The sequence below is a fragment of the Spodoptera frugiperda genome, chromosome 9, assembly GCF_023101765.2.
Source record: "Spodoptera frugiperda isolate SF20-4 chromosome 9, AGI-APGP_CSIRO_Sfru_2.0, whole genome shotgun sequence".
In the NCBI taxonomy this organism is placed as follows: Eukaryota; Metazoa; Arthropoda; class Insecta; order Lepidoptera; family Noctuidae; genus Spodoptera; species Spodoptera frugiperda.
In genome coordinates, this window is record NC_064220.1 from 1,930,993 (window position 1) to 1,946,789 (window position 15,797).

General features: G+C 36.1%; 1 protein-coding gene across 1 annotated transcript; it reads left to right on the forward strand.

Annotated features, from left to right (window-relative positions):
• The first annotated feature begins 14,428 nt into the window (after positions 1 to 14,428).
• LOC118271139 (succinate dehydrogenase [ubiquinone] iron-sulfur subunit-like) lies at positions 14,429 to 15,570 on the forward strand. The gene has a single exon (XM_035587080.2). The coding sequence runs from the start codon at positions 14,516 to 14,518 to the stop codon at positions 15,512 to 15,514; it is 999 nt and encodes a 332-aa protein (XP_035442973.1). The 5' UTR covers positions 14,429 to 14,515; the 3' UTR covers positions 15,515 to 15,570.
• The last annotated feature ends 227 nt before the right edge of the window (positions 15,571 to 15,797 follow it).

Below are 15,797 nucleotides of genomic sequence, written 5' to 3' on the forward strand. Positions count from 1 at the left end.
TTGACAAAATAGAACTATCATTAAAACCGTTTAACATAAAAACTTTTTTTATTTAAGTACTTGTATATTTTATCAATGCAAGTAACTCTATGTTACAGTGTCGCATCGTTCGTTTCTAAACTGTCACGCATAAACTAAGGTGTTGGGTCTGAAGAATTTCAAATGGACCTGAATACAAATTGTCTCGTCCTCGCCAACGAATTCACTCAATAGTACTTTCGTTGTTTTTTCCTTTCGCTACCTGCATTTATTTCAAGCTTATTATACTAGTTTTATTCTGAGCATTTTTTCTTATTGAATAAATTGATTAAGTAAAACAAAAGAAAATTAAATGAATTAGGTAATATCTACTTATTGGCAATCTTTCAAGAATTGCTGGGCTTTATTCGGTTTTTCGAAAATTTCTTAGTGGTAGGTAGCACGGAGCTTAGAATTGTGCCCAGTATATGGCAATAGGTTCCTCCCTATTATATGGGACTTATAACACAAATGCTAAAAAGTAGGTGTACATTGTATAGCGGCATTACGTGCCGTAATAAGCACCTCTGCCTACACCCTCGGGGATAAAAGGCGTGACGTTGCATTAAAAATATCACTATAACAGTATACGTGATCTGATAATTGAGTCCAAGACAGTTAATTATGTTATATAGACTTATCTTATACGAGTATTACATTTATTAACCTTCTTTTTATTTTATATTTTTATTAGTTTACGTTGTTAAACGAAATTAGGTCGTAGGCATTCAGTATAATCTAGACACCTGTAATATCTTTCTTAGACTCTTTTTAATTATTCTTGATCTAAAACTTTTTTCATCAATCTTCTGATTTTGATGCGAAGACAGGCCAGACAGGTTTTCTTTTAGGCCTAATTTTAGATTAAGATTACCTTAATACATTTAAGTAAGATTTTTGTCAGTCATAATTTATTTTTCTTATTTATTAAGAGTAAGTAGTAAAACTTTGTAGTTTATTGACCACTATTGAGCACAAAGACCTTTTTTGAGGGGGTAAAATCATCCAATGATAGTCTGTTTTGCTATTCACATTACTTCTCCTCTAATTATTTTTCTGATTTATTGTTTTGCTTCGTTGCTGGATCCAAGACAGTTATACACGTCTCTGTGACACGCTGGACTTTAGTGTTCCGGTGTTTTCAAGGTTTGTATCTACTATAGGTCCTGGTTTACAGGAGTTGCAGCGGTTTGGGATGGCTGGCGGACTTGTCCCAAAAAACATCGACGTTATTGAAGAACACTAAAACAAATACTTACTTACATGGAAGCGGAAGGACCTGAATACTCAAATAAAATACACAATATAATCAACTATCCACCTTCGAAAAGATACAAACTTCACTCATTATTCACTAATAATAGCCAATAGCCAATAGCCGAATCGCGAACTTCACTTCGCGGATTCCATTCGATTCGAAGATAAACTATATTTCTTTCTCTCCCCTCTTCCACTCATACATAATTCTATCGAACTGATATATTTCCTCGAAGCATTTCCACCAAATACTTGCTATATTGCTTTCAGGGATTGAGAACTTTGAAAAAGGCGTCGAAGTAACTAATAAATAAGTTTCAATGTTCCAAGTTTTGTGGTCGGACCACTAATGTGACTACGTTTTCTTACCGAATTGAGACTTGACCTGATAATGTTAACAAAGTTGCGATAACACTTGATTTATTAGTTTTATCTTATTTATTCTTTGACTGTATATGTGTATGTGTGTGTGTATGTGTGTGTAATAGGCTATCTTATTGGTCTGGTTGAGGGCGGTCGATAGGCCAAGTAATGCCGAGTTTCATTCAAAAAGTTTCATTCGCTCCCGGTATTTATAAATGATCTTAATATATGTCAGGATGTGCTATATTGCTAAATATACTTTATTCTGCCTAACATAAATCACAGGGGTCATAATTTATTATGGAAGTCATTATTATTATAAAAATCACTCGTCAACGGCGTAAGAAAATAAAAATGTCGTCGCCACGCACGGCAGGTAGAGGTGCACATTATATTGTCATCGTACAATGTACACCCACTTTTCACAATTTTTGTTGTAAGTCCCATGTCCCATTTGTGTGGTGAGCTTATTGCCATATACCGGGCAAATTTTCAGATTCCGTGCTAATACTGAGAAATTTTCAAAACATCGAATAAACCCAGCCATACGTCGCCGGATCCCGAGTCCTCTTGCCTGGCAGTCGCAATTGCAACCTAATAGCCAACGAGGCAGTCACAAAATAAAAATGTATCGTAAACAAAAGAAATCTTGGTTGCCCTACAAGAGTGTAAAGTTTAAAAGCACCTTTGTCATCTCGCTGCCGTCTGAATGATTGATTGAGAAGAAGATTTGATTATCCTACTTTCTTTTATACCTCTCAGTGAAGTCCTGAGCCGTTTGGGTAACCTTTGAAATAAAGTAAGCCGATTACACAACTAAATATAGACAGAAATTGAATATCTCTACGTTAAGCACGTCACACAGCAAATAGTAAGGGTGCTTTTTCACCTAAGATGTGCTATGCTACGTTGCTATAGATGCATTTGACTTCCACCAAACATTGGCACATAGCATTGGTAGAAACGGACTCAGCTAAGTTCCGTTTTTTCTATGCTACATAGCTTAGTATCAGTGGAAGCGGTCACATAGTTTCACAGCTTATTTATTACATCTTTAATCACCACGCTTTCTCACTACGGGTTGGTGATTTCAAACATACAATTACAAAAATGATAAGCTAAGATTTTCTCGCGATGTTTTCTTTCACCGTTTGCCAGTGGTGTCTAAATAATCTTAGGAAGTATATATAACTCATAATCGTTGTGTTGTCCAGACCATAATCTACCCTTGTTCCAAAATCCCGATCCCTTCAGTTGTTTTCGCGTGATTAAGTAAATACACAACTCACTCACAATCTTTGACATTTATAATAATAGTAAGATATCTTTGCCATATTATAAAGCGACGTATTTGACTGGCTTTAGTTTTTTTATGTAATCTCCTTAGATAACAAACCTTTGAAGTTATCTTGGTCTTGAAATGGTTTGTAATCTAGATTTGAGTGATATTTCAAATTAATATTGAATTAAATTATACCTGATGAGATTGTTTCGTGAGATTGTTTGATTTTGTTTTCAATTAGAGTTTAGTCTTTGATATTAAGAAAATGGAATAAGATTTTTTTTTGCTAGTTTACAAATATGTAAGTTCGCAAGGATTATTTTAAATATTAATGTGTATTTTATCTGTTTATTGGGTTAACGGTGAATGTCGAGCAATGATTATTATTGGGTTGGTGAAAGTGTAATTAAGGTTTTTCAGAATTTTTTCAGTGATTTCTTTCTCGTTCTTCTCCATTCGAAGCTACACTTTGGAACAAACACTTCTTCACTGACGAATAATTCAAAAGTACTAATTAAGTATTAATTGAAACAAATACTTTTATTTGGACTTTATCACGAGCACACAGAGTTTGGATTTTTGTTCGACGTGTTTCAGTAGGTTTATTCCTAATCAATTAAAAATAACGGTTTACTCATGTACACTGGGAAAAGCTCTACTAGTTATGTGTCACAGAGAGAAATCAATAGAGCTACGTGAGTTTAGTGTAGTTAAATTAACTAAACGGCTATAGTTAATAATTTGTAAAACATAAGTGTAACATTGTACTTGAGTAATTGTATCTCTGACCTAAATTTTATATCCAACCTAATGAATTATACCTAAGCAAGCGCTTATCACCATTTATCTAAAGGGACAGCCCATCTTAATTATCTTAACAACATCAAGATTACTAATCTAAAAAAAAAACTCGTCAACTGAAGAACTTAATTAAAAAAACAAAAAAAAACATTAAAAATTCAAGACACGACTTGTTGAAAATTTGATCAAAAATCTCTTTTGAAGCCCAATCTTAGAATTGCACGTTTGAGATTTAAAAAAAGAAATCTTCGAGAAGTTTCTAGCACATTCTGTACGTTCTAACAAACGTTAAAGTAAATGAGTTTTTGTTGTTACAGGAATAATCTCTCTGACGTCTTTTAATCCGCGTAGAGATTGACAAAACTACAGATTAAGTGTGCTATTCCACCATAGATTTGCTATGCTACGTTGCTGTGAATGCGTTTGGCTTCCACCAATCATATTTATTGGTACACATAGCTTATCACTGTGTGAAAACGGACTCAACTAAGCTATGTATTTTATATTGATAGATGCGTGCTACGGATCCGTGCTATGGATGGCCCTGCTATCGATACATCGCATACTTACTCACATAAAATTATGGAGAAAAGCTCTACTAGTTTCGAGTCACAACGGAACTCTTATTAATGAGCAGCAATTAGTTCACGTGTGCACCTAAGCTCTTACATCAAATTAATTTAATATGTCTCACGATAGCTATAATACAAAACTTGTTCCTTGTACTGACAATTTTTAAAAATCTGGTAATCTTCAATATTCCTTTTGTGACCCAGTAACCAAAGGGCTAGCGCCATTCAACCAAATCGAGAAGAAGAATGGAGGAATAAGTGGCAAAAGTAATTCTGTACAACGTCAAAAGAATCACAGGAGTCATAAATTACCCTTACCGTTTATAAATAAAACACATAAAAGGGCCATTTTAGCGTCCCCAAGCCAAATAAATGGCGCCGAACGTAATTTGTTATGTCTCACTTATGCGACGTGAAAGTGGAGAAAGGAATGGCACACTGTTCGATGCGAGAGATGAAAGCGAAGTGATGCTATGTGATGCGATTATTTTGTGGATCCTTTTTAAGGGCAAACTAATGGACTATCCAACACAAAAAGAATTATTCACTTCGGACTAGTAGTTCCGAAGATTAGCGCGTTCAAACAAACAAAATCTTCAGCTTTTTACTTAATTAACTAGCGCCCCGCCCCAACTTCGCATGGGTGCAATGATGATATGTTATGCATGTATTATACATATAAACCTTCCTCTTGAATTATTATATCTATTAAAAAAACTACATCAATATCCGATGCGTAATTGTAAAGATTTAAGCATACAAAGGGACATAGACATAGGGACAGAGAAAGTGACTTTGTTTCATACTATGTAGTGATAAAAAAAAAACCTTAGTAAATATTAACCTCAATAAGCTGTATTTTTGTACAGATTCACAAAAAAAAAAACAACTTTATATCAACACAGCAAAACATAGCATTGTATCTCGTCGCTCCCACACGCGACCCTGTACATCGGTCACCCTGACTCCAAGGCGTCACTATTCATAACCATACCCTCGCTCTCCTGTCTCGCCGCGTTCCATATAATATTTATTCTAATACTATAAATGAGGTAATATGTCAGCTTCTGCCTACCCTAGCTGGAACGTGTAAAATATATTACTACAGATGAACTGAAGGATATATTTCTTTGTTTATGTCTTCTATATGACATGACGCCTTTAGTCTCTGAAGGTCAGTATTAATATTTTAATGTTTTCATATATTTTTAGTTAGTCATATTATGTCTTTCGTCTTATTTTTGGACTCTGTATTTACTTACTTAGATAGGCATGATGACGGGGTATGAAAATTAAAAATATATTTAGTTCGTCAGTTAGGTCTTGAAAAAATTAATTATAGACGCGTTTTTTTTTTTTTGTCATAAAAGATAACAATACATACTTAGATAAAACGAATCAAAGTTGTAGGAGTGGGAGTACGTCTATTTAGGAGTCATGTCAGGCGATATTTCAAATCGATGTATCTTCAAAAGTATTTGTTACCGTAAAAAAACGTGTCTAAAATTTTCAAATAATTTACAAGACGGACATTAAAATAAATATTTGTCAGCTGTAGTAGGAAAGCCAATATTTCAATCATTCTTTGACCACTAGTATACCAAACGACGATTATGTTCTGTCACATTAAGAAAACGACGATTCAATTAGTAGGTTACAGTACTTAAAATGTTGCCGCTTAGTCAAAATACAATTTACAATTACGTGTTAAATGTTCAGTTGCTGACAGCAATGTATAATCAACCATAACTTAAAACGCATACAGTTCATTACACATTATTAAACTTTGGGTCTAGCCACGGACTAGAAGATGCTTTCTCAGAAATATGTTTGAATTTACACTGTCTGTACCTACGTCTGTACAAATAACAGGGTATTGCCCTAACACTGAAAATAACAAAACAAATAGTACTATGCAAAGTGAATTCATATTTCAATCCGAATCTCTCCACACGAGAGCTTGAAATCGAATCAGTGCACAAAATGGCGCAAAATAAAAACATTCGCTATGATATCGATATTAGAGTTGCGATATGAAAAAAATGTTAGTGTGGGAGAGCTATGCTTTGGCACGAACAAGCTGATTCGACCGAAGTAATACCATGGCCTCACAAAAAACTGGCGTGAAACAACAGCTTTTTTTAAGGGTGGAAAATCATCCAATGCCTTCTCCCGCCTTGGGCGAGAGGGAGTGTCAGACTCTTACTAACTAAAAACCACCCCGTTCCTATTTCTGCCCTTCGAGCTGGATCTCCGGTAAACCCGCTAGGTAGTCCGCAGCTACAGATCAGGCATCAGCTCTACTGAGGCCCATGTGTGGTGGTCTGATGTCTCTTTGAGGCGCGCAGGAACGCTACGCACCACACGCACGGGTTTGGTTCTGGTCGGGCGGCGAGCTACCCTTGCTCGCCGTCCCCAGACCCGCACTTACGGTTGCCCGGCGAACGTCGCGCGATCCCCAACGCCCGGAGTGTCTCTCGTGTCGGCAGGGGTGTGTGTTTCACTAGTTGGGTGAGGCTATCATCATCATCACCATCATATCAGCCATAAGACGTCTACTGCTGAACAAAGGCCTCCCCCAATGACTTCCAGATAGGCTATGCCAGGATCCAGGAGGCCCAATTTCCAATCCCTAACCTTCATTAGGCCGGCAATGTACTTGTAACTTCTCTGGTGCTTCGGATATCCATGAGCGGTGCCGATTGCATACTCGATGGTAATCGAGTAATCCATCGGCTCATTTGCCGGATAAACTCATTAAAAAAGATAGAAAAGAATTTAACAACGGTAATGAGTAAACAACAGCAACTGCTCATAGCCATTGTTTTAAAATCCAAAGAGGATTTTGTATCCCCTGTTAGTATAATACCACAATACAGTTCCTACGAGGCAGTTACAATAACAACTAAAGCTCTAGAAGAGGTCCATTTCATAAAATTTCAAACGATTACAATAGACAGGGAACGTGCACTGAATGAAATTATACTGGGAACAGGTATCGGGGTAGTAGTGTCAGGCATTTTCTTACATTTAGAATTGTAAAGAAAAAATGTATTGTATTTTAGTAAGGTGTTCATATAACAATCTAACTCAAAATTTTTGTTGCTTTCCTTAATGTGATATGGTTGTTATATAGTATGTGGGTAACAATTAAGGGCCCTGTCGGGTACGCAACTTAAGGACTAATGACAAATAATAAATATTGTTGTTAATTAGTACATACTTAGTACATTATTTTCATAATCCTTATGAAATTAATCAAAACTTGACGCGGGTACGTTCTCATAAAGCGACCAGCCATGGACGGGTCAAAGTATAATTGAAATCTTCAATGATGTCCCAAGCTGCCTGCAAAAAGTGGGTACTATTTGGTAGCTGAAGCTGAAGGTGGTGGGCTCAAATATTTTTTAAACCAGGATCCCTATAACATTTTTTTCATTAAAAATCACGAAAATATCTTTAGATCCTCATCAGTCCGTATTCCGGAAAACAGCCTCGAAAAACGAATGAAAATCAAACGACATCAAAGCGATGCCAACACGATTATCGTTTGAAACGTTAAAAAGTACGGATATTAGATACAATCGCTCTCGCTCTTGAAATTTCTTGTTATTTTATTTTTATACGGAATATCATTTCGTTCTCATTCTTTTGATGTGAAAAACGTTTTACTTTATGATATTTTGATTTTTAATGTTATTAGGATAAGTGCTATATTGTCGAAAAGGGACTGATGGGATGTTTTGTATCGAATATTTTTGGCGTAATTTCTTTTGTATTGGAATTCGGTAGTGATTTTTATTCAATGCATGTATATTGTTTTCTAGCTGGGATGCTTACTTTTGTCTTTTTTGATTAAATGGCCTTACGTAGGGCAGAATAGAAGAAAAAGACATTGCCTCAAGTAACTTAGGTTGTGAACAGGAAAATAAAACGATTTGGTCCTTATTGTAATTGGGAGTAAGTCTAAAGTCTAACACCAGTTAAAATTGCTCAGTTTTGATTTACTGAACATTGGAAATTTCCATAATTTTATTAGTTCAATCTTCAAACTGAACCCTCCTAAAATATTACTCAAAAAGGTAGTCAAAGAATTTTTTCTTCAATATAACATTTTTAATTAAAAATCTTCATCAATCACCAACTGAACCTGGGCTGGGGATTTTAAACGAACCTTTTTGCTTCTCAAACCTGCCCAAGCTCACTACATTTTCGATATATTTTCGCTACAAAAATTGACAGCACACTTTTGGAAAATAACTACTCGTGCCAGCAAAAATGTGGAAATTGGGACGAAATTGCAAAAAAAGTATTTTTATGAAAGACTAGCTTCTGCCCGCGCCTTCGCTCGCTTTTCCGTAGGTTAAAAAGTAGCTTATGTGTTATTCCCGAAGCTGCGGACTACTTAGCAAGTTTACCGGAGCTCCGGCTCAAAGAACAGGAGTAGGAATGGGGTGATTTTTAGTCAGTAAAAGTCTGACACTACCGTTCGCCTCGCCCAAGTAATTCAATGGATGATTTTCCCACCTCAAAAAATAGACCACAATCTAATGCAAATCTGTTGCATCCCGATCCTTTCAGCCGTTTTGACGTGATTGAGTAAAAACATACACATACACACAATCTCGCCATCATTCGTATTTACGATATTATAGAAAGATATAATAAGACTAGTAAGATTCCGGCTTGTGGAACAGGTCTTTTGACAAACCTTTTTGGTCGTAAACGAAGTCACTAAAAGGTCGGTAAGTCAAGTTTTTGAGTTTTCCGTAATTGTAGTCTCAGCCGTCTTTGGTCGTTTTCTGCAGCCTGCATTTAGGGGCGCAACGAGAGGTACTTTTAAATTTGAAAATTTTGAATTGGCCATTACAAGCGTAATGGCGGTTAGGGGTGGCTCTCTAGTGCAGTATAGGGCTGTCAAAACTTTCTCAATTGTAATTATGTGACCTTTTAAATTGTTGTTTTGATTTTTTTTTCTTTTTATGCTTAGTTTAAAGAAATAACGATTTTTGTTACTTTTGTATGCTTGACAAAAAGATATAAGAGAGTCCTGGACTGGGAGAGTAGTATCGACCAGGTATGGTCGATTTTTATATACGGCGAAATAGGGATGTCTACGACACAGTCTCGTGCAAATATTGTCAACCTGTCTTGAGAATGCGTGGTGATTAATACTCTAACCTTCTCCGTTTAAGAAGATACCTTGTAGGTTGTTGATGTGAAATAGGCTACATTCTTAGGTTTATCATACCCTTTTCCTTCGATTTCTACTGTCCAAACCTACACGTAATTTCGATATAATGGGCAACCATATATCCAAACTATTGTTTCCATTAACCGAAACGTACCTAACTAGTAAAACTAATATACCCCATGCCCTTATGAAAACACCTGCCAACGCATTCACACCCGTAAATGCATGTATCATTAAGACTAGTATCCTATAAGGATAGTACAACTAGCAGGCTTTAGGCTCCGTTGAACATACTGTTACGTTGGAATGGCCATACTATGGTCAACGAATCATATACATGATGGCTGCAGATGAAGTTACACCATATTGTCAAGATTCTTCAAAGCATTTTCGATTTTATTACAAAAGCATTAAGGCTGTAAATCAATTGATATAATTTAGTGAACTTTGATGTGCGGCTATCTATACAATTGTACATTGCCCAAGACCCAAGACGTGTCGAATGGTTAGCGTTTGTAACGGTGGACAAGCACTAGGTATAATAGATAGAGACCTAGTTTAGACTTATGCTTATTGCTATGCATTATGACCAAGTTCGAGGTGTTGGTTTTGATTCCAAGGTTAAACGAACTCACTTTTTTTTTTGATTCATTAAATGATTAATGACTTCTTGGCCTTGAGCAAGGCTAGAGAAAGTCAGACTGTTACTGACTAAAAACCATCCCGTTTCTACTCCTTCTTTTTCGAACCGGAGCCCCGGTAAACTGGCTAGGTAGTCTGCACATCCGACTTTTTCCTGCTGATGATGATGATGTTTTATCAATAGGGTACAATGCCCTACACAAGTACACAACTTATATTTTTTTATTATTTATTTATTCCACTTCCACACAGGTGAGAAAATCTTATAAATATAAACTAAGCCCCACAAAACCGTTGCAATGGTTTACCTTAAAAGCAGTCAAGTAAAATCTCATTTTTGAAGTCGAGTAAAAATTTAAGATTTTTGTCAGATTTAGCAGCCCTATCACAAAATTTTAATTGAAACGGCAACAAGATGCGATTCAGAAGTGAACTTTAAACTTATTCAACTTGTTCAGCATTTCCCTGTACACTTTGTAAACTTAGTTCTTACCCCGCTTGACTTAAACTTGCTTGAAATTAATACTACTATTACTAACTTGTGTGCTTATTATCTACTGTAATTTATTTGCTTTAAAACAGCATAAATGTATTTTTTGAATATTTAAAGAGAAATTTCTGTTGTAACTCTTTTAATATTGACTGTGTTCGTCATAGGTGCTGATTGCTTACCATCAGGTGATCGGTTAGCTCATTTCATGAAAAAGTATAGTTTTTATACCTAAATATGACGAGGGTGGTTGATGATGGGATATGACAATAAAAAAATCTGATAAATTCATCTTGTTACATAATAAATAAAATAGTACACATTCTTTAAAAAATGTGACTTTACTAACTACAATTTTCGCGAGTCGTGACTGCGTGTCAAATGTTTTAAACTGACATTTCAAATAAGATGTAGGGAAACTATCCTATTCTGTTAAAGGTAAGAGATTAGAAATAATCTTTAAATATAAAACCAAGTTCCAACTCAAACAATTCAGAATTTAAAATTAACTTTACAGCTTAGAATTAACAACAAATTCGATGAAGTATTCAGGCGAATTTAAGGGTATTTAATATCAAAACCAGGCTTTCTGCCCATCCCCTTAATCCTTTTACACTGACAAGAAGCATTGTCTTGTGACTCGCATTAATAATTACCTGTTTAAGCATTAATCAAAGACACAACATGATCGCGGTTTGAATTAGAGGCTCGCAATGTCGCCATTTTGAATTGTTTATACTTATAACTAGGTATTGCCCGTTATTTCTGACAGAATTATGGATTTTGAGTTTATATTCAAATAATATATCTTTTCTCAAATAAAAGTTGCCTAAATTACTCCTTAAAACATCAGCTACCTGCCAATAAAAGTTTCCATTTAAGCTACCATCATAACCGGTAAAGCCGTAGTCAGAGATTAAAAGAAGCAGACATACAGACAGAAATTATAAAAAATATTATTTTGGTCTATGTATCGTATGTTATTCATATACATGTGGTAAAAAACTGTTAGTTTAATGTTACAAACAGACACTTCAACTTTTTATTGGTAAAACTATCCAAAAACACTCTTCCACGCAGACGAAGTCACGGGCACAGCTAGTACCTAATAACTGAGCTCACTGTTCTACGTGTATTAAGTACATAATAAAACTCAAGCCAAATATTTGTATAAAAACAACATCAACAGGCCTGTATATGAATTTGAAAAATACGAATAGCACCTTATACAGAATGTTGAAAAAGTATGAACCGAATAATATTCTCGGAAATATTTTCTCTTTATCATGAAGTGGCGTTTTCCCGTAAAAATACTTCTTTGTTTGAACATTCCCTTATTATCTTCTACAAAATATACAATATACCAGACCCCAATAATAAAAATATGATGGAACAAAGAGCCTAATAAAATGGAAGATTTCCTTTTATACGTGGCGTAGGTATCCAACTATTTTTACACGCAGCCATATTTTTTTCTAAGATGAGAATTTGAAAGTAAAATATAAGATAGTTTTTAATAAGGACAAATACGTGAAATTTATCGTCGTCACGCCTTGTATCTCCAAAGGGGTAGACAGAGGTGCAAGCGTGGTGATTAATGCTTAAACCTTCTCCGTGCGAGAAGAAGCCTTTTTACCGACTTCATTTTTGTTGTTTAATTAACATCAATCATACTAGAAAAGTTCACGTTCCCATGGGATGTATAATATTAGTGTGATTTCCTTGGTATTTTATCATTCTGGGTCCAAGTCGGATGTGTATGTAAAATTATATGTTGCTATACGAGTACATAGCACACATGAGAATATCTTAGTGCAGGATAAACATTAATTCAACACTCACTAACCGCCATACTCAGAGACATTTAATTAATATTTAAACTATTCCTTAGTAACGATTTTGTTTCGATAGCAAATGCTAAGGACTGGGTTAAGTAATCATTAAATGACTGTAAGTCTATTAATTTGTTTTTTCCTCCTTTATTTACCTATTCAGATACACGTGTCAGTATATTGTATTCTACAATTTGAATATAAAAGTAACATAGTGGAGACGCTTTGTAAAAATGTTTCGAAAGACGGCGAGCTCTAGTGTAGGAAGTAGGGTGGCCATCAAGCAGGTTTTATCTTTTTAAAAACGTTGATTTTCTTACACACTTAGATTTTCTCCTGTATCGTGGGTGTGTTTAAAAACATACAAGTTCATATACACATGACACCCAAACCTGAAACAACAGTTTGTGGATCATAGAGTTGCTCTCATACGACTATTTATATTCATTTAAAATGTAACTGACTATACTAAATGACTGTCTCGTTGGTCGAGTGGTCGCAAATGGGACTGTCGAACAAGAGGTCTCGGGTTCCATTCCCGGGTCGGGCAAAGTATTAATGGGCTTTTTTCGGTTTTTCTAAAATTTCTCAGTAATCCCTATTACATGGGACTTATAATACAAATGGTGGAAAGTGGGTGTACATTGTTTAGCGGCATTACGTACTGTAATGTGCACCTCTGCCTACCCCTTCGGAGATAAAAAATGCGTGATGCTGCGTTGCGTTAAAATGTAAACAAGAAACATTGGTGCGTGCCGCTACCAGAAACAATTTACTTACGCACACAGGTCTTGTCGATCCCCTAATACTGTTCGATAGCTTCAGAAATCCATTCGTAACGAATTCTTCCCTTTTTTAATTAAAAAAGTTAATTAACTTTTACAAAAACATTCTAGAGACATTTAATTTCGGCACGGTCAACGTTGTTTTCGGCGAGGTCGTGATATTTCTTTATTTTTATTTTTACTAAAATTGGTTATTTTTTACCCTTTGATGTTAGTTCAATTATGCTTTAAAATCGGGTTTGCATTTGAGTGTGATTAATTCTTTTTGTGGTTTAATATTTTTACAGTTATTTTACAATAATTTACAGCGAATTTCGTGTGATTTCTTCAGAATATGGTTTATAGCGAAATTCTGTCTAGCCATAGTTGGCTATCAGAGATGTTGGTCTAATGACAGGTAATGGTTTGCCTTTAAACAAAAGTTGCACTTTTCTAGAATTGCTCTGGTCCATTTTTTTTAACGGGGGAAAATCATCCAATGACTTCTCTCACCTTGAGCGAGGCGAGAGGGAGTGTCAGACATATTCTTATTGACTAAAAACCACCCCGTACCTACTCCTGCTTTTCAAGCCGAAGACCCGGTAAACTCGCTAGGTAGTCCGCAGCTCCGGATCAGGCATCAGCCCTTCTGGGCCCCATCTGTGGTGGTCTGATGGTTCTAAAACTTGAAACATTTCGGAATTGTCCTTGTCACTATTAAACGTAAAGTCACCCTACCCGGACAGGGTTGTTGATGCGAGAATATTGTTAGAACAGGTATTCCAAGCTGCTGTTGGACAATGGGCCGTGTTACGTCACGCGCGGACCTAAACTGTCTAGGTTTGTTTCTATTTCAAGATCTCTCCCTGTTCCATACATACATATAGAGAAATAGGTTTCAGGCCATTTTTCAGATATATGCGTGAACGTACAAGTGCATGGTTTAGGCGTGTTCTTGCCCACTGAGTTTATTAAAAACTTTTTGGAGTGATGTTCGATTGCAGTTGAATAGATAGATTTATTTCCAATATAAAAAACAAAAATTGGCTATTGGAGACTTATAGAAAGTACTTTACGTCTCATAAAGAAAACTATCTTGCTAGGAATTATTATCCTTGCAAATAAATTAATATCTAATTATTCGAAGAAAATTACTACAAAAAGGTCGCTTATCAATCATTAGACATTTTGTGTTCGACCGAAAACAACTACTTATTTCTGGTTGTCAAAAACAATGAAAATTGGCATTTGACGTTTTTATTCAAAGGTTTTTTTAGGATTTATTACCAAAAGAAATTTTATGGCCACTTATCTTATTTATAATTTTGCTGTTTACTTTAAATCTCTTCATAATCCTATATTAAAATCATGGTCGCCAAAACTTCTGGCACATCATGAAAGAACTTTCATCTCTTGGAAAAACCTTGTGAAGTGCCCAACGACGAAAGGGGGAACAGGAGGGGGTGCCAAAAAGCAGATAAGCCCTCGAAGACTGTTCAAAATATATCGATACGGTGGTATAGCACAGAAAGGAGTACCAAAGATGCAAACTTTCGAATTAGACGTGTCTAAATGTGGGCCCATGGTCCTTGATGCAATGATCAAACTCAAAGACATGGACCCAACATTTACCTTCAGAAGATCCTGTCGAGAAGGTATTTGTGGATCTTGCGCTATTTGTCTCCAAGGTAAAAACTGTCTGGCATGTATTACAGCAATACCAAAAGCTAAAACTATTACCCTGCACCCTTTGCCACACATGTATGTCCTCAGGGATCTGGTGGTAGATATGACGCATTTCTTAAATCAGTACAACTCAATCCGGCCATATCTTATAAGGAAGAGTACACCTCGTAGCATGGGACAGTTCCAGTACGCTCAAAGCGACGCCGACTGGCACAAGTTTGTGGGGTTGTATGAGTGTGTGTTGTGCGCATGTTGCGCCACGTCCTGCCCCAGCTACTGGTGGAACGGGCGCAGGTTCCTGGGGCCGGCCTCATTGCTGCACGCCTACCGGTGGGTGATCGACTCTCGAGATGAAGACACTTTTAACCGTTTATGCGATTTACGAGACGACTTCAAAGCGTTCCGCTGCCACACAATCTTAAATTGTGCTCTAGCTTGCCCCAAGGGACTGAACCCAGGGTTAGCTATTGCGAGACTGAAACGCCTAATTACGGGATTAGACAAGAAACCACCACCAGAATTTGATCCCTTGAAATTGAGGAGCGGCAGTGGTAGTGGAAAACCTAGTTTAGAAGAATGTATCAAAGCTAAATTAAAAAAAAAAAAGTGTTAAGCAAGTTAATTACGTCTTTGTTGATGCGGATATTTAATATATTTGAGTTTCTTGTACGCTTTGTGATTTATTTCTCGACAATCACTATTGCAATGGTCTTAAATTAAAAATCCAAATGAATCGCCGCTTGTGCTTTCAAATATCTCTTACTTAATGCAAATGGTAATCACTAGGTATTTGATTGCATTAAGTAGTTTATATTATATTGACTGCAGAGTTGGTGCGGTGGCTGGGCAACTGGCTACCGAGCAACGTGTCGCGGGTTCGATTCCCGCACGGAGCA

Coding starts and splice junctions, on each gene's coding strand:
- LOC118271139 (XM_035587080.2), top strand. CDS start 14,516: ATGGCCACTTATCTTATTTATAATTTTGCTGTTTACTTTAAATCTCTT.